Source organism: Rhineura floridana, chromosome 10 (genome assembly GCF_030035675.1).
Source record: "Rhineura floridana isolate rRhiFlo1 chromosome 10, rRhiFlo1.hap2, whole genome shotgun sequence".
Taxonomy (NCBI): Eukaryota; Metazoa; Chordata; class Lepidosauria; order Squamata; family Rhineuridae; genus Rhineura; species Rhineura floridana.
The window spans coordinates 58,957,224-58,979,585 of NC_084489.1; the positions used below are offsets into that span (position 1 = coordinate 58,957,224).

Sequence of the window (22,362 nt, forward strand, 5' to 3'; positions counted from 1 at the left end):
TTTTCAGTTGGCTTTCCAATAACTCTTATTTGGTCTAATTGCTCTGCAAGCAACCCTATACATGTATTCTCAGAAGTAAATCCCATAGAATTCAGTGGGGCTTACTCCCAAGTATGTGTGTGTACAATTACAGCCTTAGAAGCCAAAGGATGCAATACTGGCACAATTTAAATCAGGGGTGGGGAACCTGTGGCCCTCCAAATGTTGCTGAACTACAATTCCAATCATCCCCCACTATTAGCCATGTTGGCTGGGATGGATGGGAGATAGATTCTGACAACATCTGAAGGGCCACAGGTTCCCATGTTGGATTTAAATAATTGACAAAACAAATCTATTTTTTAACCTAGCAACTATTTTGCGTTCATATCCTGGTTTTGCCTCCATATCTCTTCTAATAAATGGAACATTATACTTTCCCCTCTCACTGCTCGATCAGGAGTTTAGAAGAGGATGGACATACCTACTGAGAACTCTCTTAGGCTGCATTTGACCTTCTTGGGTAAGTGGAAGTGGTAGCACTTAGTCAGCTATAACCCCTCTGCTGGTCTTGGGGCCCTGGCCTTTCCATCCCTGGTACCAGCCCTGCCCTTTTTAAAAGCTCTTGCCACCTTCTGCCTCTCCACATACTGTATGTTTCACTTTCTGATATATGAAAATTACTTCACTTTGTCCTCTGTAACCATAAGGAGGCTACAGGCTGCAAAAAGAACCTGATGTCAAAGTGCTGGTTGGGATCATTTCTGCAAGCCACAAGAAGATTACTTAGCCAAAATTGGATGTCAGATCTCTAATGCCCAATATGCAACATGGCCCAAAAAACTAAGAACTGGAGATGCTCATTTGCAGCTTGGTCAACGAATGAAACATTAAACTGCTTTTGTAGATAAAATAGATCTACCTACTACTTCAGGATACCAGAGTCTATCCATAGCTGGTACAACAGCAGATTAATTTCTAACTCTGCAAAGAAGGTGGGCAGGGATCTATTTTATTACCTTCTGAGAAGAGGAATTATAGACAAGTAATTTTCTTTTTGTTAAAATGAGTAATAGATTTCCATGCCTGAAAACTAATAAAAGCTCCAGGGACATCTGTGAAATAAGATAAAGCAGCACAGATTTTGTTACAAGAGCAGAAAAAGAGACCACACTTGTTCCTTAACAAAATGCAGCACAGTGACAAAATTCAAAGACCATGAAGTTTTCAGGCATGTGAGCATCTCAAGTATCTCATGAAGTCAAGGAGTAATACTAAGCGTTTAAGTAATGCTCTGCAAATGTTTTGCATTATGCATGCTTACTTAGAAACAAGTCCCACTATGTTCAATGGGGCTTACTCTAAGGTAAGTGTACACAAAACTGCCATCTAGTGTTGTTGTTTTTACATTTTGTCCACGGCGTTCTATATTAAATGTACTGTTACCCATCTAAAATTTTGAAGAAAGGCAAGCTAAAAAAGCCAATGTATAAGGAAGATATTTTTAAATCTTGACTGATTGAACTTCAGATTTGTTCAAAGAGTTTCCTTTCACAGCTGTAACAAATTGATGAGCACAGGGCATTCTCTGTAACGTCTTATACATAGCAGGTAATAAAGCTCACTTAAGCGTGGGCAGCTAATATTTCAGATTTTATCCATTCTGTTCCAAAAGGAGAGTCAGCTGACAGGTTCTACTGATGATGTGCTTGATAATAGTTCCATTAACAAACCAGTTAAAGTTAAGTACTAGAATTTAAGTTCATATGTAGCCACATCCCATATCTCCCTGCATCAGAAAATAAATGGTTTAGCGTACAGCCCATAGATCATCATACTAGCACAATACAAACCATGGCACAGACACAGAAATGCAGATACACTTATTTTCAGCAAAATATTTTTACATCTACAATGGCAGTGTCTTCAGCTGATTCGGACAGAGTGGCTAAGATACAAGTACCACTGTATAACTGGATTGTGGATGGAGCTGTGCACTTCTATTGCTTTCAAACAGAAATAGGGAACCTGTGGCCTTCAAGATGTCTTTGGACTCTCAACTCCCATCAAACCCCAGCCAGCATGGCTAAGGGGCATGGATTATAGGAGTGGTAGTCCAACAAGATCTGGAGGGCCATAGGTTTCCCCATCCCTGCTTTAAAATCTTTAACCATTGGTGTTGGTTTAATATTAAATGTTTTATATAGAAAGATAAGACTTTTAAATATTGAGCCAACACCAGTGGTTAAAGCAATGTGCCTTCCTATAGCTTAATGCAGAAACTACACTTCAAGCTGAGGTGTGAAAAGAGCTGGCCTTCCCAAGGGAAGGGGTGAAGATTCTCAGGGGTTGCATGAGGAAAGGAAAGTTCTAAGGTAGGGAGAGTAAACAAATAACAGGTTGTTCAGTTGATTAGAGATTAAGTGGCACCTGCAACAAAATGTTGCAGTGTTTCCTAATTTCCTAGCAGGAGTGCTCCTATTCAGGGTGCTAGCCAGCCCCCCCTTCCCCCAGCAGACCATTTAATTCCTTCTGTTTTCTTGTCCAACTGACCGTCAACATTCTGTGGCTACAGAGCATGCTCAGTTCCAATGGATCTGAGCCTGTCTAGGGAGGGTTCCCCCAAGCATTTCAGTACCTCCTTTTTAGTACCATTTTGTTTCTCAAGCCTGTCACCATTCACCATTTGAGTTTACTATTATCTAATTTGTTATTTCAATTATGTTTATAATTATTTAAAGTTTTTTTAAAAAAACAAAAGATCAACTTGGCCTCTTCTATGCCTTTAGATTAGAATATAATTAATACTTGCTGGGCAGTTGAAGCTGAGGGAGAAAAGTATGCGTGCAGTTGACACCCACCAGAAAGGGACAGCTGGTAAGTGTAATTAATAAGAACACAAGAGCAGCCTGCTGAATCAGTCCAGTGGCTCATCCAGTTGAGCATCCTGTTCACACAGTGGCCAACCAAATAACTATTAATAAATTTCTCCATAAAGTGCCTTCTCCATAAAGTAGCTACTGATTTTGGCTTATATTGATTTAAAATGTTGTGTGTCTTAAGAAAGCATTTAAAGTAAGACTTTCAAGCAACACCCAGTGCAATGGATTCACACCAGAGCACATTGACAAGAAAATAAACAGCAAAGGATACAAACAAACAAAAGGAATAAAGCTTTTTGTTGTCATATTGACCTGGGCTGTGCAATACCAAAAGGACGAACAAGTGAGTCACTGTGATGACATGCCATCACTGAGGCATCTAAGAGCAGATTTAACGGTGCCATCAGGACAAGATTTTGGGCACAGATTTGCCCCCCACCCCATTAAAAGAATGAGCAGGATAGAGGGCAAACGCAGCAGGACTGGCTTACCCCATTTTGAAGTCAGTCAGTAATTTACATTCCCTTCTGGAGGGGGTGGAGATGTAAGATAATTAAATACAGAGCTTAAAATTACCAAACTGCACCAATCAGCAGATTCAGGCATTACTCAAAACAGGGTGACAGGAAGCACTAGTGATCCACACAGTTTCTGTGCTCTGCCCCCTGGCTTACAAGGGACCAATATGTTCCGATTAGTGCTAGAGGCAGAACAGAACAGTTGCTGGCTTTTAAAGGAATAGCAGTAGCCCTTGGTACAGCCTAAAATCCATTTTACACCTAGCATGATCTAACCCAATTGTGAACAACACCTCCCCTGTTCCATTTTAATTATCAGTTGCAGACTAGAACATAATCATCACACCCATGTTATTTTTAAACAGACTTTATTTTGCTCTGTTTTGTTTGATTTGCTTTAATTTAGCCCTCTCAAGAGTTCAGATCAGGAGTGGAAAAGTGGATTCTGCTTGACTGGATCCAGAACTGGTCCGGTCTCTGCAGGCCACTGTGACAGGCGGGTAAGGATGCCCACCTCTTCATTTGCAGAAGATTCTTCATTTGCAGTCCTGGCTTGAATGCAAGCCACATCTACTAAGGAAGATCCTTTGCATCCCTGGCTTGAATTCATATACGATGAGAGACCTTGGAAAGGTCAATGAGGTTAACCCAAAATGACCCTAGCCTCTGAGGCCTGCTGGGCCTAATTAGGTGGGTGGCCTGAAAGTTCCCCACCACTGGTTTGAATGAGCTCAAAAGCCTGTTCACTTTTGTAATTTTTCAGTTGTGCTAATAAATACATTATACTACAGTTACTTGGGGATTTTTTCCCTACTCGGCAGGGTTTCTTCACAGTCCCATGATCACTGATGATTGCAGGAATCTATTTTCCTTCTCTCTACTGCTGTTGTGTTTTTGCAGTTTGGATGGAGAACGTAAAGCTGGTATGGGTATCTTAGGGGAAAAAGGCACCATTTCTACCAATGCTTAAAAAAAAGGAATTTGAACATCAAGTAATTTCAGAAGAAAATTACCCTGTGCTTTATAGACTACAGCAAAGCCTTTGACTGTGTAAATCATGAAAAAGTATGGAATGCTTTAAAAGAAATGGGGGTGCAACAGCATCTGATTGTCCTGATGCGCAACCTATACTCTGCACAAGAGGCTACTGTAAGGACAGAATATGGAAAAACCAATTGATTCCCAATAGAAAAGGGTGTGAGACAGGGGTGTATTTTATCACCCTATTTGTTTAATCTATACACAAATATCATACGGAAAGTGGAATTGGACCAAGATGAAGGAGGTGTGAAAATTGGAGGGAGAAAGATCAATAATTTAAGATATGCAGACTATACCATACTCTTAGCAGAAACCAGTAACGATTTGAAACAAATGCTGATGAAAGTTAAAGAGGAAAGCACAAAAGCAGGACTACAGCTGAACGTCAAGAAGACTATAGTAATGACAACAGAAGATTTATGTAACTTTAAAGTTGACAATGAGGACATTGAACTTGTCAAGGATTATCAATACCTTGGCACAGTCATTAACCACAATGGAGACAATAGTCAAGAAATCAGAAGAAGGCTAGGACTGGGGAAGGCAGCTATGAGAGAACTAAAAAAGGTCCTCAAATGCAAAGATGTATCACTGAACACTAAAGTCAGGATCATTCAGACCATGGTATTCCCGCTCTATGAATGGATGTGAAAGTTGACCAGTGAAAAAGGCAGATAAGAGAAAAATCAACTCATTTGAAATGTGGTGCTGGAGGAGAGCTTTGTGCATACCATGGACTGCGAAAAAGACAAATAATTGGATGTTAGAATTAAACCAGAACTGTCACTAGAAGCTAAAATGATGAAACTGAAGTTATCATACTTTGGACACATCATGAGAAGACATGAGTCACTAGAAAAGACAATAATGCTGGGAAAAACAGAAGGAAGTAGAAAAAGAGGAAGGCCAAACAAGAGATGGATTGATTCCATAAAGGAAGCCACAGACCTGAACTTACAAGATCTGAACAGGGTGGTTCATGACAGATGCTCTTGGAGGTCACTGATTCATAGGGTCGCCATAAGTCGTAGTCAACTTGAAGGCACATAAAAACAACAACAACAACAACATGATTTAACCTATCCCTGACTGGGGGAGAAAATAAAAATAAACAGTTGTACTTTTAAGCAGATGGCACATCATACAGCTGTGCTAAGAAGAGAGGATGCAGTGATGCAGAAAAACATCCCACGAGATCTCACCTGCAAGGATGTTTAAAACAAACATAAAAAGGAATGAAAAAAATGAGGCAGTTTCTGAGTATAATTTCACATAAGATAGGCAAAAGTGCCACCTGCTGTTGAGACAGTTTAATGGCTCAGACCCTTTAAAAAACGCAAATGAGTATACATACACAAATCAAATATTTGTGAGCAAAGGTCTAAAGCTACTATTAATTTAGGCTGTAAACATTAAGACCTTCCAGATAACATTGTCAGACTACAATAATTGCTCCCTAAATTATGTACTAATGTAAAGCACTTTATATGACAGACTGTGCATCGATCAGCCAAAGCAACACACTTTACAAGGAAATCCTGACCAGATTTACTCTTAAGTCATTCTGAGTTTGTTTAGTGAGATTTGCATCCTAGTAGGCATATCTAGGGTTCCTGCTCAAATTTCCGATGGAAGAGAAGTAAACATACCCCTTCACATTTTCCCCATGGAAATCAACGGGATGTGTAAAAAATCGTAACACCAAGCACTAGGATTTGACAAAAATCAATCTGGTAGTGCTTCACGTCAAAACTAACTGCTGATGCTTCTTGTTTCTGAAGCCACACAGTAGTTACTGAGTATCTAAGCTTGTAGTCCTATAAACTCTTACTTGGGAGTAAATACCATTAAACTCTGTGGAAGTGATTTCTGAGTAAACATGCACAGAATTGAGTGTCATTTACACATAGTTTTCAACAAGTCAAAAACTTACGACATGGGTCGCCAACATGGTGTCCTCCAGATGTTGTAGACTAACTCCCATCAGCCCCAGCCAGCATGGCCAATGGTCAGGAATTGTAGTCCAGAACACCTAGAGGGCACCATGTTGGCTACCCCTGTCTTAGGGATACCAAAGGCATGCCACAGTAGGGCATAACAATACATCATCGCAAGGAATGGGATGGCCCAGAGAGAGAAACAGGTAGGTAATACTACAAATTTCACCTACGTCCAACAGCTCATGAGAGACAGTAAGTCTACACAGTAGGGCCCCACTCATACGGCGGGTTACGTTCTGGACCCCCGCTGTAAAGCGAAAACCGCTGTAAAGCAGAACCCATCGAATAGAATGGTGCGTGATGCCCAAAAACCGCCATAAAAGCGGAACAAGCACTGTATGAGTGGTGCTTTAGTCTAATTGCGTCTGAGACCGCTGTATTAGCGAAGCGCTGTAAAGCGAAGCGCTGTAAAGCGGGGCCCTACTGTAAATATGTTTCACTATTTCAGCATTGGTTTATTATCTATTAACTACTTGCTCTAACATTAAAAGTATCTTCCTCATATTCCACATATTGTTACTTTTCAAATAGATTTTGGTGAGGCTTTGTGAAATCTTGACTACATCTACCAGGCTACACTTGACACATTCACATTTCCTTTTCTTGTTCTAGACTTAATCTCTTGTATATGTCTATAAATCTAATAAGCCTATTTGCTTAGATTGTGTCAATTTTCTTAATACTACAGTTCAGCTCACTCACGTATAGCTATCTAGGAGTTCCTCTCGAGCCTTCTCGGCTGAGCCACCTTTCCGTGCTATGACAGAAAGTTTGATTTTAAGTGACTCACTAACTGCCACAATTAGCATCTCTGAAATGCCATATACTAGTGTCTTTAGAACTTGTGAGTGAATGCTATAGATCCATGTGGTTTATTGCTGGTAAAATTATCAGTTCTCTTCAAAATCTTTTTAACAACATACCTAATTGCAGAATTTTATTAGACCACAGGCAGAGGTCTGTTTCCCAACTGCCCCGTGTAAGAAAAGTTGACCTTAAAAATTATTCGAATGCTCATTTTAGTCTATGGGATTTCTAGACTAACAAAACAGCATCTTTAGGCAGGCTTCCATTATATATTATAGAAGGGATGAGGAATATGCAGCCTGAGGGCTGCATGCTGCCTTCAGCATAATTTCATGAAGCCCTCAGTGTCATCCTGCTCTCCGGATGTTGTACACCTACTCTTATTCTCTGGGCTATCCCTCTGGAAATCACTTCCTCTTCTACTTCACATATGCATGCGTGTGTGTATGAAAGAGAGTGTTTGTGCAACAGATAGAGAAAAAGGATGGGATGGCACAGAGAGAGAACAAATAGGTAATACTACAAATTCCACCCACGTTTGGCTCTGGCCACCACTGACTGCACCCTGCCACAACATACTTTTCCCCATTGATCAACAGCCCTTCATGGGGAAAAGGTTCCTCACCCCTAAATTGAAGTTTTATATTTAAATTGCGAAAAGGTGTGTGTTTGTACAAATCAACTGTCTTATCCAATTTCACTTCATATTATACATCTCACTAGTCTCAGCTACTTTTCCTTAAGAGTTTAAATATGGTAAAAGACTTATACCTATTAAAATGGTCCAGCACCTACTACACATATTTAAAAAAGAATGGAATTAATGCAAACTAGGAAAACACCTGTGAGAAATATAGTTCACGTGCATTCAGCTTAAGGCCTATTTTCAATTAATCCATTCAACATGTGCTAATTTTAAGTTCTCTCTGAAACAGGAACAACCGAAAGCTTGGTGAATAGTTGATGAAGAGATGTGTCAGCCTTTATCTTATTTCATAGAGAGAGCAAACCAGGCAGCAAGCCAACGTAGCTCAAATATCAATCTCCAATGGTCTTGAAGTCCTCGTCTCCCACGTGCAAGGCAGATACAAATGAGGAACTTTTACGTTCTGCCTGCAGAGCTGTGTGCAGTTATAGCCAACCTCAGTCCTCTGAGAGTTTCTTCAGATTTGCTAAAGACAGCTCTCTGCTCACTTTTAAAAGATTGTGACTTGCCACATAAACATGCTATGATGTAGGTCTTACCATGCAGAGTGGAAGCATTAGACATTTTTATGAAAGTTACCTGCTTTACACTATGTGTAATAAACCACACCATGAAGATTCTGGAACTCACTTGGACCCCAGTCACAAGCACAGAAGTGTGCACTACTCCTTAAAAAGAGAAATAGGTCACCTTTGTCTCATAGGGCATGATTTTGCTTAGTTAATTGAGAAAGTGAAACTAAGACTCACCAGCTGCACAATGGACTATCTGTAAATTTAAAGAAAGAGAGAGAAAAAATTAAAGAGTATTTTAAAAAAACCTGAAATGCCTGTACCTGATTCATTAGCATCAGAGCCATGTAAATATCAACACAGAAATTAAAAACAAATTCCGTTCATGATTTCATGAGACTTGTAGTCTAGGATAGAATTTAATATAGAAGACTGAAGCTACACAAGAATCACAGTAATCATGCAGGAATGAACATAAGGAAATGTCCACACTGCAGGTAGGCGCATGACAGCAAGGAGAATATCACCACCTAGGCACTTCATAAATAGGGAAAACAAGTTGCATGTATGGGGTCAGGAAAAGCAAAGTAGGTGGCCATCCTTCTTATCTCTCAGCTGAGAGGGTAAGGCTTGGAATACAATGAAGTTTATAAGCTACAGTGTCTCTTAGTCATCTAATAGGTAGTAGCTAAGAGCAAGGTCTTAAAAAAATTATGAGTTGCACTATTTGGGTTGTAAAGCATTCTGCTTTTTATCTCAATATATTTTTATGACTGCAAACTGGCTGCTGTTAGATGTCTGTAGGTCATGCATCACTAACCCCGCCATGGTAGTTGAACCCAGAAGCTGATCAGTTCAGGCATACCCCGCTTTAACGTTCACAATGGGACCGGAGAGTATACTTAAAGCGAAAATAAACGTTAAGTGAAGCAATTGTCTTCACTTGTAGTGCACGCAATCACCACTAGATGGCAGCGGCGTCATGCCAATAAAGTATACGTTGTTGCGAAGCGCATGAACGTTAAGCGGGGTATGGGGACGAATGGAGCATGTACGTTATAGCGGGGCAACGTTAAACGGGGTATGCCTGTAAATGTGTAGCTTTTGGTGGGTTTTTTTTTTTTGGCCTTGTTTAATTTAGGTTGTATCCAGTGTTAGTCATGCTGATACTAGACACATTAAGTGACCTAGGGGAAGAACAACAGACAAGTACGAGTAGCACTGTGACTAATGACGCAGCCGGGTCAAAGCCAAAAGGAAGCCCAGAGGCTGATGCGCACAGATGCAAAAGGAGAGTCCTGAGTTGTACGACGCACACAACAGGAACATGGAATGTGAGAAGCATGAACCAGGGAAAGTTAGAAATTGTCACGCAAGTTCAAGGTTCTAGTTTTGGTGTACAAAGCCCTATACAGCTTGGGACCGGGATACCTGAAAGAAAAAACATCTTATCCCTTATACACCAAGTCGATCACTGTGCTTAGCAGGTGAGGGCATCCTGCAGATACCATCTCATCAAGAGGTCCGTTCTACACAACATAGGAGACAGACCTTTAGTGTAGTGGCACCTACCTTGTGGAATTCCCTACCCTTAAATTAGACAGGCACCATCTCTGTTATCTTTTTGGCGTCTACTGAAGACCTTCCTCTTTCAACACGCTTTTTAAGTTGAGACCTTATCCCAGTCTGCGTCTGTGTTGGAATTGCTTTTTAATATATTTTTAAACTTTTTTAAAAAAAATAGATTTTTAAAAGCTTTTTAAAAAAATGTTAAAAATGTTTTGTTTTAATATGTTTTTTATGGTTGTTTTGTTTTAATATGTTTTAAAGCCTGTCTTTATGATGTGTTAAAAATGTTTTTAGTGCTTTTGTTTGCCGCCCTAGGCTCCTACTGGGAGAAAGGGTGGGATATAAATCTAATAAATAAAATAAAATAAAAAATAAATAAAATACATGGATTTGAAGTTGCTTTTAAAACAAAAATGTAGGCAATGGATATAATAACAGCAGTGCCTCCACGAGTGGTTGGCAGTATTATGGAACAGAAGGCGGAAAACATAAAATTCAAGTCCAAATCAGTGGGAAACAAAACAGGGGACAGGTGATTTGCAAAAACATGTTATCAATATGCATATCTTTCAAATTCAATGTGCCTATCTTCCAAATTCTGCAACATAGTTTGCAAGGCGTTTCATAAACTGTTCTCTCTTATTTAAACATAATAAATGTTTAGCAAATCTATTTTGATAATTTGGTGCCAAGAATAAATTTGTATGGGCTGGTTCATACTAGAATGCAGCCACTCATGACGGTGCCATGATAGCATATAAGGCCCCTGCCAAATCCATGGCTCCCCCAGGGCATCTATGTCACATGGGAAATGTGCGTGTGGCAAACACCTTCCCTGAGGCTACCTGTGTGTCCTAAGGCAATGCAGAAGCAAATAAGTCCAGGTCTAGGGAGCTCATGCCATCACTTCTTGAAGCCAAAAGAATCCTATTCTACATTTTGTAGCATTTGTTTAATATTTTTAAACTGTATGCCACCTTGGGCATCTTGATAGAAATGTGTGTGTGAGAGAGAGAGAGAAAGAAAGAATAAATATGCGTAACAATGACACCTCAGAAAAGGATCATTGCAACCACAGGTATCATAGTAGTTGCATATACAGCCCCCATTCACACAAATGGCACCTCCATACAGGCCCACTGTTAGCAGCTGCCAAGAGACTGCCCTTAGAAAAAAAAGTAATGCCTTGGTCTGGGCGCCACCATATACATTTTCCCCAGTGCCCCAGAGAGATGCTGTACTGAGGGCACTGGGGAAAATTACAACTGCAGCTCCTGGACTCAGCCATTTGGTGCTGGTGCTGCTAAATAAACCAGAGGGGGCTCACTGCAGGGCCCTTTGCCAAAGGCACCCTCAAACCTGGAGCTGGCCCTGCCCCCAGGTATATATCTTCTGACCGCAAACTCAGCAGTCCAGAGGCAATTAGTTTAGGCTGTCCAATTGGAGACTTGTATTAGATTGACAACCGACTAAACTTCTATGTCTCTTAAAGTTGGTTAAAATTATTTGCATAGACCACCACCACTCCACCCACACACCCACACACAGAGCATTACTTTAAAAACTTACCTCAAGCAAAGCAAACGTCTGGAAAAATTTAAGTGTCTTTTGAATGTTTTTGTATAAGCCTTTGTATGTTCCTTTTTCCATGTAAAATCGCATCATGGCGATAGCCAAAACCAGCCACCTAGACAGAGGAGAAGCAGTTTTCTTGGTGGAAGAACATTACACCACTCCATTAGTTTAGTTAGTCAGATACCACGCAGTGGTGCCATCCAATTAAGCCTTCTGGGTGGTATTCAACGCTAATCCCTACTCAGGGTTAACCAGTTGAAGTTCATAGACATGACTATCTTAAGTTCATTAATTTCAATTGGTCTAGGACTTAGCTGAATACAACCCTTTGGGCAAAAGTCTAGTGCCCCACTCAGCAGGAGGGCCTCCAAAAACACATAACTGCATTTAGCTTACCACAGTTTAAAATAAATGACACAAAGTGCATTACCTTCTAAAGAGCAACTCCCCCATAAAACCATTAAGATAAGAGTCTAAATTACTCAGCTGCACCACTGATACCAAGTCTAACATACCTCATTTGATTATACCATAGCCAGGGTGGATTTTTCACATTCCGCAATGTTAAATTGAAAATACTCCACATGTGATTCTAATGCTTCCCATAAGCTCATTTCAAAACAAAACCTTACAAAACTTATAGTCCTGAACTCAGAAAAGCTTGCTTAACAATCCCCTAAATTTTCATGGCGATATACAAAACAGTCAAAGAGAATAGAGTTCAAATTCTAAAAAGAGAGAAAAGAAACCCAGAGCCCTTTTGGACTTTTTTCTGTCAGAGTTCTCATAATCTGTTGAAATTCATTAAAAACCAGCCATATTCACAGAGTATCTGTAATCCTATTACTGACCTTGCCCCACACTCTGACCTTCATTGTCTGCAGTTTAAAAGTTAAAAAAATGGCTGGCTGATTTTTAATTAATTTAAGAAATTTTGCATTGAACTGAATGATAGTGTCGGGCATGCTCAGTAAGAACCAGCAGTCAGTGTTCTAAAAGCCAGACTCACAGCTGCTGAACTTGCCTGATTAGGGGGCCACACCCACACCAGATGTTGATTTTACGAGAGACAGTAATGGCTTCCCCCAAAGAATCCTGGGAAGTGTAGATTGTGAAGGGTGCTCAGAGGAGACTCATATTCCCCTGAGAGAGCTCCAGTGGCTGGACTGGTTTAACAGTAAACCACTCTGACTGAAGGTCTGTGAGGGGAACAGGACATCTCCTAGCAACTCTCAGCACCCTTCACTAACTACACTTACCAAGATTCTTTGAGAGAAGCCATGACTGTCCAAAGTGAAATAAAGGCCTGGCGTAGATGTGGCCAGGGACAGCTTTGGTTTAAATTTGGGTGGGAGCCTACATGTGCCTGCTGTAGAATAAAAAGTTGGGGGAAACCTTGAAAAGCAATGATACTGTTCACAATGTTTTCCTTTTGGAAAGGAAAGGGGCTTCCCCTCTGCCCACCCACCCAATCTCCTCCCCTCCCCGGGTTGGACTATGACCTGCTAGACCAGGGTTCGAATCCCCATACAGCCATGAAGCTCACTGGGTGACCTTGGGCCAGTCACTGCCTCTTAGCCTCAAAGGAAGGCAATGGTAAAACCACCTCTGAATATCGTTTACTATGAAAACCGTATTCATAGGGTTGCCATAAGTCAGGATCGACTTGAAGGCAGTCCATTTCCATTTTCAAACATGATTGCACAGAAATAAATCCCATTGAACTCAAAAAGTATGCAACTGATCAAACCCACCCTCCTTTCTCCTCCCCCCTATCCCCTCCCCCTTCCCCTCCCCCCCTCCTCCCCCTCCTGGTCAGTTTTACCTATCTTAAGCATGATTGCACAGAAGTAAATACCACTGAACTCTATAAGCACGCAAATGATCAAACCTGCCCTGCCCTGCCCTCCCCCTTCCTTTGCCCCCCTTCAACATGCTCCTTCCCCCTCCCCTGCCTCTTACTCCTCTCCCATACTGAGCCAGTGTGGTGTAGTGGTTAAGGTGTTGGACTATGACCTGGGAGACCAGGGTTCGAATCCCCACATAGCCATGAAATTCACTGGGTGACCTTGGGCCAGTCACTGCCTCTCAGCCTCATGAAAACCCTATTCATAGGGCCGCCATATGTTGGAATCGACTTGAAGGCAGTATATATATACATATAACCTGGATTGCATAGGAGTAAATCCCACTGAACCCAATAAGCATGCAAATGATCAGACCTGCCTTTCCCCTCCTTCGCCTCTCCTCTCCCTTCCTCCTCCCCTCCCCTCTTCCTTCTTCCTCCTCTCCTGCACACTCCAGCCCTCCCTCTCTGCCCGGTCAGTTTTACCTATCCTAAGCATGATTGCACAGGAGTAAATCCCACTGAACTCAATAAATATGCAAATGATCAAACCTGTCCTTCTCCTCCCCTCCCCCTCCTGCCTGCTCCCATCCCCCTTGTCCCCTCCGCCCTTCCTCCTCCTCCTCCCCCCTCCCCATCCCCTGTGGTCAGTTTCACCTATACTAAGCTTGATTGCAGGGAAGTAAATCCCACTGAACTCAATAAGCATGCAAATGATAAATCCATTCTCAGCAAACTTGCACGGGATCTATTATTTGGGCTGATTGCAGGTGTTGCCACCACTCCCCATATACTCAGAGGCACGTTACCAAATTCTTCCAAGCTACACAGGAAGTGGATTGGACTGTGAAAGACCAACCCAAATTGTGTTTGCATTTTGACAACTTTGTAGGGCAGTACAATATCTCAGAGAGGTCAGGTCTCCTGCTCCCCTGGTGCATTCACTATAGCTGCCCAATTTCACTGCTTTTGAAAGTTTGATAGAAATATCTGTGGGCTATAGGTATGTTCTTAAACCACAAGGGTTTTTTTGCCTATTAGTGATATTTATCATATTTAACATAGCTTCTACAATTACAAGTGTTTTTGCACAGATATTTAGGCTTATCCACAGAATTTGTGGTAGGATTGGGACCCTAATGTGGCACAAATGTGTGGGTGGTGGTGATAGTGGTAGTGAGGAAATTCAGGAGTTGAACACTGTTTGGTAAAGCTATTTCTTAAATAAAAACATAGCAACTTTTTTTTTACTCTCCAATCACACCTCCTGTTCATGCTCCACAGGAAACACAGCCCATTCCAGCCATTTGGGCTCTGATACAGGCTGCAAAATGTCTTGGGGTCAGCACTGCTCCCAGGATGTCTGTTCATGAGAAAGCAAGCTCCCCAAGTATTTCACCTTTCTGCAACCAAACCTGGAATTGGATTTCACTCAAGATATGAACTGAAGTAGGCACACATCACAGAAAAAAACAGCTTGTGCAATCACACTCTTAAATAGTTTGAATTATAACACATGTCCAATCAGTCAGCAATCCTGTGGTGGAATGGTTAAGTGTCAGACTAGGATCTGGGAGATCAGGGTTCAAGTCCCCATTAGCCATGAAGCTCACTGGATGACCTTGAGCCAATCACTGTCTTTCACAGCCTAACCTATCTCACAGGGTTTTTGGATGATAAAATTAGGAGGGGGGGAGGAACTGTATATGCCACCTTGAGTTCCTTGAAGGAAAGGTGGGAAGTAAATGTAATAGTAATAAATTATCATTAGCAAACCCTTCCAAAGCTGACAATAAGCTCTCTCAGGCATTACAAAGAATGTGTGAGAATTCAAACTGCCAGCCCCATCCACTCTTCTTCTGACCTGCACTTTGCTGAACAAGGTTAGAATCCACTTTTTTTATCAAGAACCCTGAAGGATTCCTGATTGCAAAGCAGGATTCTAACCACATTCAACCTGACACATTTGGAATCCCCCTTCAGACCTTCACAAGTGGTGGGGCTTGTGTGCACACCCCATTTCCCTCTTTAAGCCCACATGTGTTCACGTGAACACTTTAAAAGGGCTATCATATTTGCCATGCAAAATCACCTTTAAAAAAGCACTGATATCCAGGCAAGTACAAAATAAATAAATAAATAGTCCACAGGTGAGTTTGCAAGCAAAATATTTAGAAATCATTTTCTCAAACCCAATCAAAAGGTGAACTAGGGCATTTATCACTTCTGACTGAATTTTACAAGGGTAAATGCATTTCATTCAAATTCCCATAGTCAAATACAAAAAGCCACTATTCTAATCCAACCTTTCCGTAGGTGTGCAATAGGATTACAATATCTAATATGCTAATGCAGCAATTCTTTATCAAGTCTGTAGTGTGCATTTACATGGTGCAGGGAAGGACGTATTGGTGGCGGAGTCGCTCTATACGTGAAAGAAGGCATTGAATCCAGCAAGCTCGAAACCCCAAAAGAGGCAGACTCCTCCACAGAATCGTTGTGGGTGGTGATACCGTGCCCCAGGAGGGACTTAATACTGGGAACGATCTATCGTCCCCCTGATCAAAATGCTCAGGGAGACCTTGAGATGAGATATGAAATTGAGGAAGCATCCAAACTAGGAAATGTGGTAGTAATGGGTGACTTCAACTACCCGGACATAGACTGGCTGCATATGTGTTCCAGTCATGACAAAGAAGCAAAGTTTCTAGATATTCTAAATGACTATTCCCTAGACCAGTTGGTCATGGAACCGACCAGAGGGACGGCAACCCTGGACTTAATCCTCAGTGGGGACCGGGACCTGGTGCGAGATGTAAGTGTTGTTGAACCGATTGGGAGCAGTGACCACAGTGCTATTAAATTAAACATACATGTAACTGGCCAATTGCCAAGAAAATCCAACACGGTCACATTTGACTTCAAAAGAGGAAACTTCACAAAAATGAGGGGATTGGTAAAAAGAAAGCTGAAAAACAAAGTCCAGAGGGTCACATCACTCGAGAATGCTTGGAAGTTGTTTAAAAACACTATATTAGAAGCTCAACTGGAGTGCATACCGCAGATCAGAAAAGGTACCGCCAGGGCCAAGAAGATGCCAGCATGGTTAACGAGCAAAGTCAAGGAAGCTCTTAGAGGCAAAAAGTCTTCCTTCAGAAAATGGAAGTCTTGTCCGAATGAAGAACATAAAAAAGAACACAAACTCTGGCAAAAGAAATGCAAGAAGACAATAAGGGATGCTAAAAAAGAATTTGAGGAGCACATTGCTAAGAACATAAAAACCAACAACAAAAAATTCTATAAATACATTCAAAGCAGGAGACCATCTAGGGAGACAATTGGACCCTTGGATGATAAGGGAGTCAAAGGTGTACTAAAGAATGATAAGGAGATTGCAGAGAAGCTAAATGAATTCTTTGCATCTGTCTTCACAGTGGAAGATATAGGGCAGATCCCTGAACCTGAACTAACATTTGCAGGAAGGGATTCTGAGGAACTAAGACAAATAGTGGTAATGAGAGAGGAAGTTCTAAGCTTAAATGGACAATATAAAAACTGACAAATCACCGGGCCCGGATGGCATCCACCCGAGAGTTCTCAAAGAACTCAAAGGTGAAATTGCTGATCTGCTAACTAAAATATGTAACTTGTCCCTCGGGTCCTCCTCCGTGCCTGAGGACTGGAAAGTGGCAAATGTAACACCAATCTTCAAAAAGGGATCCAGAGGGGATCCCGGAAATTACAGGCCAGTTAGCTTAACTTCTGTCCCTGGAAAACTGGTAGAAAGTATGATTAAAGCTAGATTAACCAAGCACATAGAAGAACAAGCCTTGCTGAAGCAGAGCCAGCATGGCTTCTGCAAGGGAAAGTCCTGTCTCAGTAACCTATTAGAATTCTTTGAGAGTGTCAACAAGCATATAGATAGAGGTGATCCAGTGGACATAGTGTACTTAGACTTTCAAAAAGCGTTTGACAAGGTACCTCACCAAAGGCTTCTGAGGAAGCTTAGCAGTCATGGAATAAGAGGAGAGGTCCTCTTGTGGATAAGGAATTGGTTAAGAAGCAGAAAGCAGAGAGTAGGAATAAACGGACAGTTCTCCCAATGGAGGGCTGTAGAAAGTGGAGTCCCTCAAGGATCAGTATTGGGACCTGTACTTTTCAACTTGTTCATTAATGACCTAGAATTAGGAGTGAGCAGTGAAGTGGCCTAGTTTGCTGACGATACTAAATTGTTCAGGGTTGTTAAAACAAAAAGGGATTGCGAAGAACTCCAAAAAGACCTCTCCAAACTGAGTGCATGGGCGGAAAAATGGCAAATGCAATTCAATATAAACAAGTGTAAAATTATGCATATTGGAGCAAAAAATCTGAATTTCACATATACGCTCATGGGGTCTGAACTGGCGGTGACTGACCAGGAGAGAGACCTCGGGGTTGTAGTGGACAGCACGATGAAAATGTCGACCCAGTGTGCGGCAGCTGTGAAAAAGGCAAATTCCATGCTAGCAATAATTAGGAAAGGTATTGAAAATAAAGCAGCCGATATCATAATGCCGTTGTATAAATCTATGGTGCGGCCGCATTTGGAATACTGTGTACAGTTCTGGTCGCCTCATCTCAAAAAGGATATTATAGAGTTGGAAAAGGTTCAGAAGAGGGCAACCAGAATGATCAAGGGGATGGAGCGACTCCCTTACGAGGAAAGGTTGCAGCATTTGGGGCTTTTTAGTTTAGAGAAAAGGCGGGTCAGAGGAGACATGATAGAAGTGTATAAAATTATGCATGGCATTGAGAAAGTGGATAGAGAAAAATTCTTCTCCCTCTCTCATAATACTAGAACTCGTGGACATTCAAAGAAGTTGAATGTTGGAAGATTCAGGACAGACAAAAGGAAGTACTTTTTTACTCAGCGCATAGTTAAACTATGGAATCTGCTCCCACAAGATGCAGTAATGGCCACCAGCTTGGATGGCTTTAAAAGAAGATTAGACAAATTCATGGAGGACAGGGCTATCAATGGCTACTAGCCATGATGGCTGTGCTGTGCCACCCTAGTCAGAGGCAGCATGCTTCTGAAAACCAGTTGCCGGAAGCCTCAGGAGGGGAGAGTGTTCTTGCACTCGGGTCCTGCTTGCGGGCTTCCCCCAGGCACCTGGTTGGCCACTGTGAGAACAGGATGCTGGACTAGATGGGCCACTGGCCTGACCCAGCAGGCTCTTCTTATGTTCTTATGTTCTTATGGTCTCTGATCAAAACAAGAAACAAATATTAGAAGTCTTTTCCACAATGAATGGTGACACCTCTACACCTCTCCCACTGGATTCTGCAGCTGCTAGCCCTGGGTTGCTCTCTAGGGTGAAATTTCATACACATATACACCCTTTTCAGTCTTGCTGTCCACATATCTGAGGCAGTTCTGATCATGCTGTTGCTTGCCATCTGATATAGTACAGATGGGCCTGCTCCTACAGGAAACGAAAAAGAGATGCCAGGGGAAAGGTACAAATCTCTCTTGTATATGTTCCCTTATTCCTCCTGGTTGCAAAAGAACATAAGAAGAGCCCTGCTGGATCAGACCAAGGCACATCTAGTCCAGCATTCTGTATCACAGTGGATGCCAATAGGAAGTCAGGAGGTAAGACATAGACCTCTGCAACTTGTGACCTTCAGCAATTGGTATTTGGAGGCATTGGATAGTGGAGACACTCCACAGCCACCATGACTAGCAGCCACTGATAGCCATAGGAACATAAGAATCTGCCTTATACTGGGTCATACCATTGGTCCATTTAGCTCAGTATTGTCTACACTGACTAGTAGTGGCTCTCCAGGGTTTCAGGCAGGAGTCTCTCCCAGCCCTACCTGGAGATGCCGGGGACTGAACTTGGGACCTTCTGCATGCAAGGCAGATGCTCTGCCACGGAGCTACAGCCCTACATCATTCATGAATTATCCTTTCTGTGCTGATACTATCAGAACTGTAAACAGTATTCTAAGTGCAGCTGCATCATAGATTCGTACAACAGCATTGCGATATAGGCAGTTTTATTTTCAATCCCTTTCCTAACGATCCCTAATATGGAATTCACCTTTTTCACAGCTGCCACACAATGAGTTGACATTATCACAGAACTATCTGCTATGACCTCCAAGATCTCTTTCCATCATCAGTTCAGGCCGCATGAGCCTATGAAGTTAGGATTTTTTTGCCCCTACATGCATCATTTTACTCTTGCTTACGCTGAACCACATTTGCCATCTTAATGCTCACACACAGTTTGGAAAGTTCCTCACACAGCTCTTCACAATTCCCTTTTTGCTTTTAATCACCCTGAACAATTTGATATCATCAGCAAACCTGGCTACCTCACTGCTTGCCCCTAACTTCAGGACATTTATAAACAAGTTAAAAAACACCAGTCCCCAATACAGGTCCTTGGGGAACCACTTCTTGCATTCCCTCCCTCGTGAGAACCATCAATGTATTCCTGCTCTCTGCTTCTTGTTCTTTAACTAGTTCTTGATCCATAGGAGGACCTCTCCTCTTATCCCATGGCTGCTTTGTAAAATTACAAAGATGAGAAGCCACCCTCATTTCCTATATGAAAAAGCACTTCTGAAAAGGAAAAAAATGTAAACTGTAAACCAATGTGTACTAAGTCTTGTGTAACACATTTATTTTACCATGTGCATGCTTGTGTGACAGTGCTGAACAATGTGTTTTATTTGTTTATTATTACATTTATCTCACCTTTCCTTCCAAGGAGCTCAAGGTGACATACATGGATCTCCCCCTTCCCATTTTATCTTCACAACAACCCCGTGAGATAGGTTAGACTGAGACAGTGACTGGCCCAAGGTCACCCAGTGAGCTTTATGGCTGACCAATGGTCTCCCAGATCCTACTTCAGCACTTTAACGCTACACCAGCACTGCCGAGACAGAAAGGGGGTGCCGGAGAGTAGCTCCAGCTGTCAGGCAGGATTTTTCAAAATGCAAATACAAATTGTTGTACAGTCACGTCCAGTTCGATCCTAAAGAGCGAGTCCATAGAACATACATAAGAGAGCTTTGCCCTTTTGCTTTCCTTTGACGAAATGGGCTTGAGTCCACGAAAGCTTATCCCATACTACATTTGTCAGTGGCTAAGGTGCCACAAAACTCTTACACTTTTTTGGGTTTGGTTTGCGGGAGGTAGGGGTCCGTCCAACGGCTGAAGGAAGCCCAGTCCAGTCGGTGGGAGAGGACCGCGGAGACCAGCACGCCTGGGGAACCGAGCAACGGGCAGCGGCTGAGCGTGGAAGCACCTTGGGCGGCAGCCGCAGTAAATTCTGCCGAGGGAAGCAGTCTGCCCCCATTCCACCGCCCCCCGTGCACCCCCGCCCGGCATTCCGGGCTCGGGCTATACTTAACCTCTCCGGCGGGCTAGAGGGATGACGTGCTCGCTTCGCTGGAAGCTGGCACCGTATTAGGAAATGCAGGCAAGCCAGGGCTTACCCCCCAGTCGCTGCCGCCGCTCTCCTTCAGTGCCCCCCTCCTCCCCGTCCTTTCGCTCCCAGCTGCAAGGCCAGGTGCAGGCCGGCCCATTGCCCGGGGTGGGGGCGTGCGGATCTGGAAAACGGAAAGCATGCCCATCTCTCCTCCGGGGCTGGGGGTGTGCGAGCGAGCAGCCAGCGAGAGCAAGAGCCGGTCCGCCGCAAGGGAGCGTCAGCTCGCACTCACCCCGCCGTCATGGTGATGTTGAAGAAGATGAGCCAGGCTGTAGTCACGGCGCCGCGACGCCGAACGGCCTTCTTGCCGTTCTCCTTCTCTTCCAAGGAGCCGTTGCCGGCTCCGCTGCCCTCTTCGCTGGATGCCATGGTTTCCTTCACCGGAGGCCAGGCGGAGATAGACGGACACACGTGGGGGAACCGATGGTGGTGGAGGAGGAGGGGTCAGGCGCAGGCGGCGCTGACAGCTGGAGCTGACTCTGGCGCTCGCCCCATCCGTCTTCGCAGAGCCCGACGGCAGCTGCTTCCCAGGCAGCTGCTCGTATGCTGCGCCCGCCCACTCCCAGCCATACAGGGGCTCCGAAGTATACCAGTGACCCGTCCGGCGACCGCCCCTCCTCAGCCTTCTCTGTGTGCTTGTGAGAGAGAGAGATTTGCCTGACAAGATGTGACTTATCGGGGGACATAGTTCGCCTTATACTGAGTCAGACTAACAGTCCATCTAGCTTAGTATTGTCTACACTGACTTGGCAGCGGCTCTCTAGGGTTTCAGACAGGGATTCTCTGCCAGCCCTACCTGGAGATGCCGGGATCGAACCTGAGACCTTCTCCCTGCAAGGCAATGTTCTGTCACTAAGTTAGGGCCCTTCCACTGCCTTCTCACGTTCCCATTCGCCTCTTTCACACTTTTACAAAATTAGCATATGCTGGTTAAGCTATGCTCCTTAACAAGTGTGATGGAAACATACATTTATTTATTTTTTCATTTATACAAAATATTTATAAACTGCCCAGTCACAGGGTTGTATTCAACTAAGTCCTACACATTGAAATTAGGGAACTGAAGTTATTCATGCTTATTAACTTCAATAGGTCTATTCTGAGTAGGACTAGAATACCATCCATATAAAATATCAATAAACATGAAATATGATTAAAAAAACAAAATAATCATAAAAATGACTGACTTATCTTAAGAACTTTTAAACAACTTAGTAGGCTGGACAGCATAAAAAGGTCATCAAGATGGTGAAAGTGCATGTTTCCCCTGCATTATATGATAATATGATGTACATGTCTATGGTGTCTATGGTGTTTTAATGTGCAAAGTGATCCTAATATACTGGAGATTCCTAAATTTTTCATTTCTAACTAATCCTAAAGTGGCTTTCCTACCATATTTCCAGCAGTGAACGTAAACTTTCAGACATCATAGCT

At 42.7% G+C, this 22,362-nt stretch overlaps 1 protein-coding gene across 4 annotated transcripts in view; it reads right to left on the minus strand.

Moving 5' to 3' along the window:
• Positions 1-21,449, minus strand: part of HACD1 (3-hydroxyacyl-CoA dehydratase 1) — a 33,699-nt gene extending 12,250 nt beyond the window's left edge. For 2 of the 4 annotated variants that reach the window (XR_009758053.1, XM_061585936.1), the window contains exons 1-4: positions 21,158-21,448; positions 11,584-11,701; positions 8,683-8,701; positions 8,513-8,601 (exon numbers count right to left, since the gene is read on the minus strand). Coding sequence is in view for 1 of the 4 variants with exons in the window: in XM_061585936.1 (XP_061441920.1) it covers positions 8,513-8,601; positions 8,683-8,701; positions 11,584-11,701; positions 21,158-21,294 (363 nt within the window). In the remaining 3 variants the exon portion in view is untranslated. Of the gene's footprint in view, positions 1-8,512; positions 8,602-8,682; positions 8,702-11,583; positions 11,702-21,157 lie in introns of all 4 variants that reach the window. The other 2 variants (XR_009758055.1, XR_009758054.1) reach the window with 2 other exon arrangements.
• Positions 21,450-22,362: the final 913 nt, after the last annotated feature.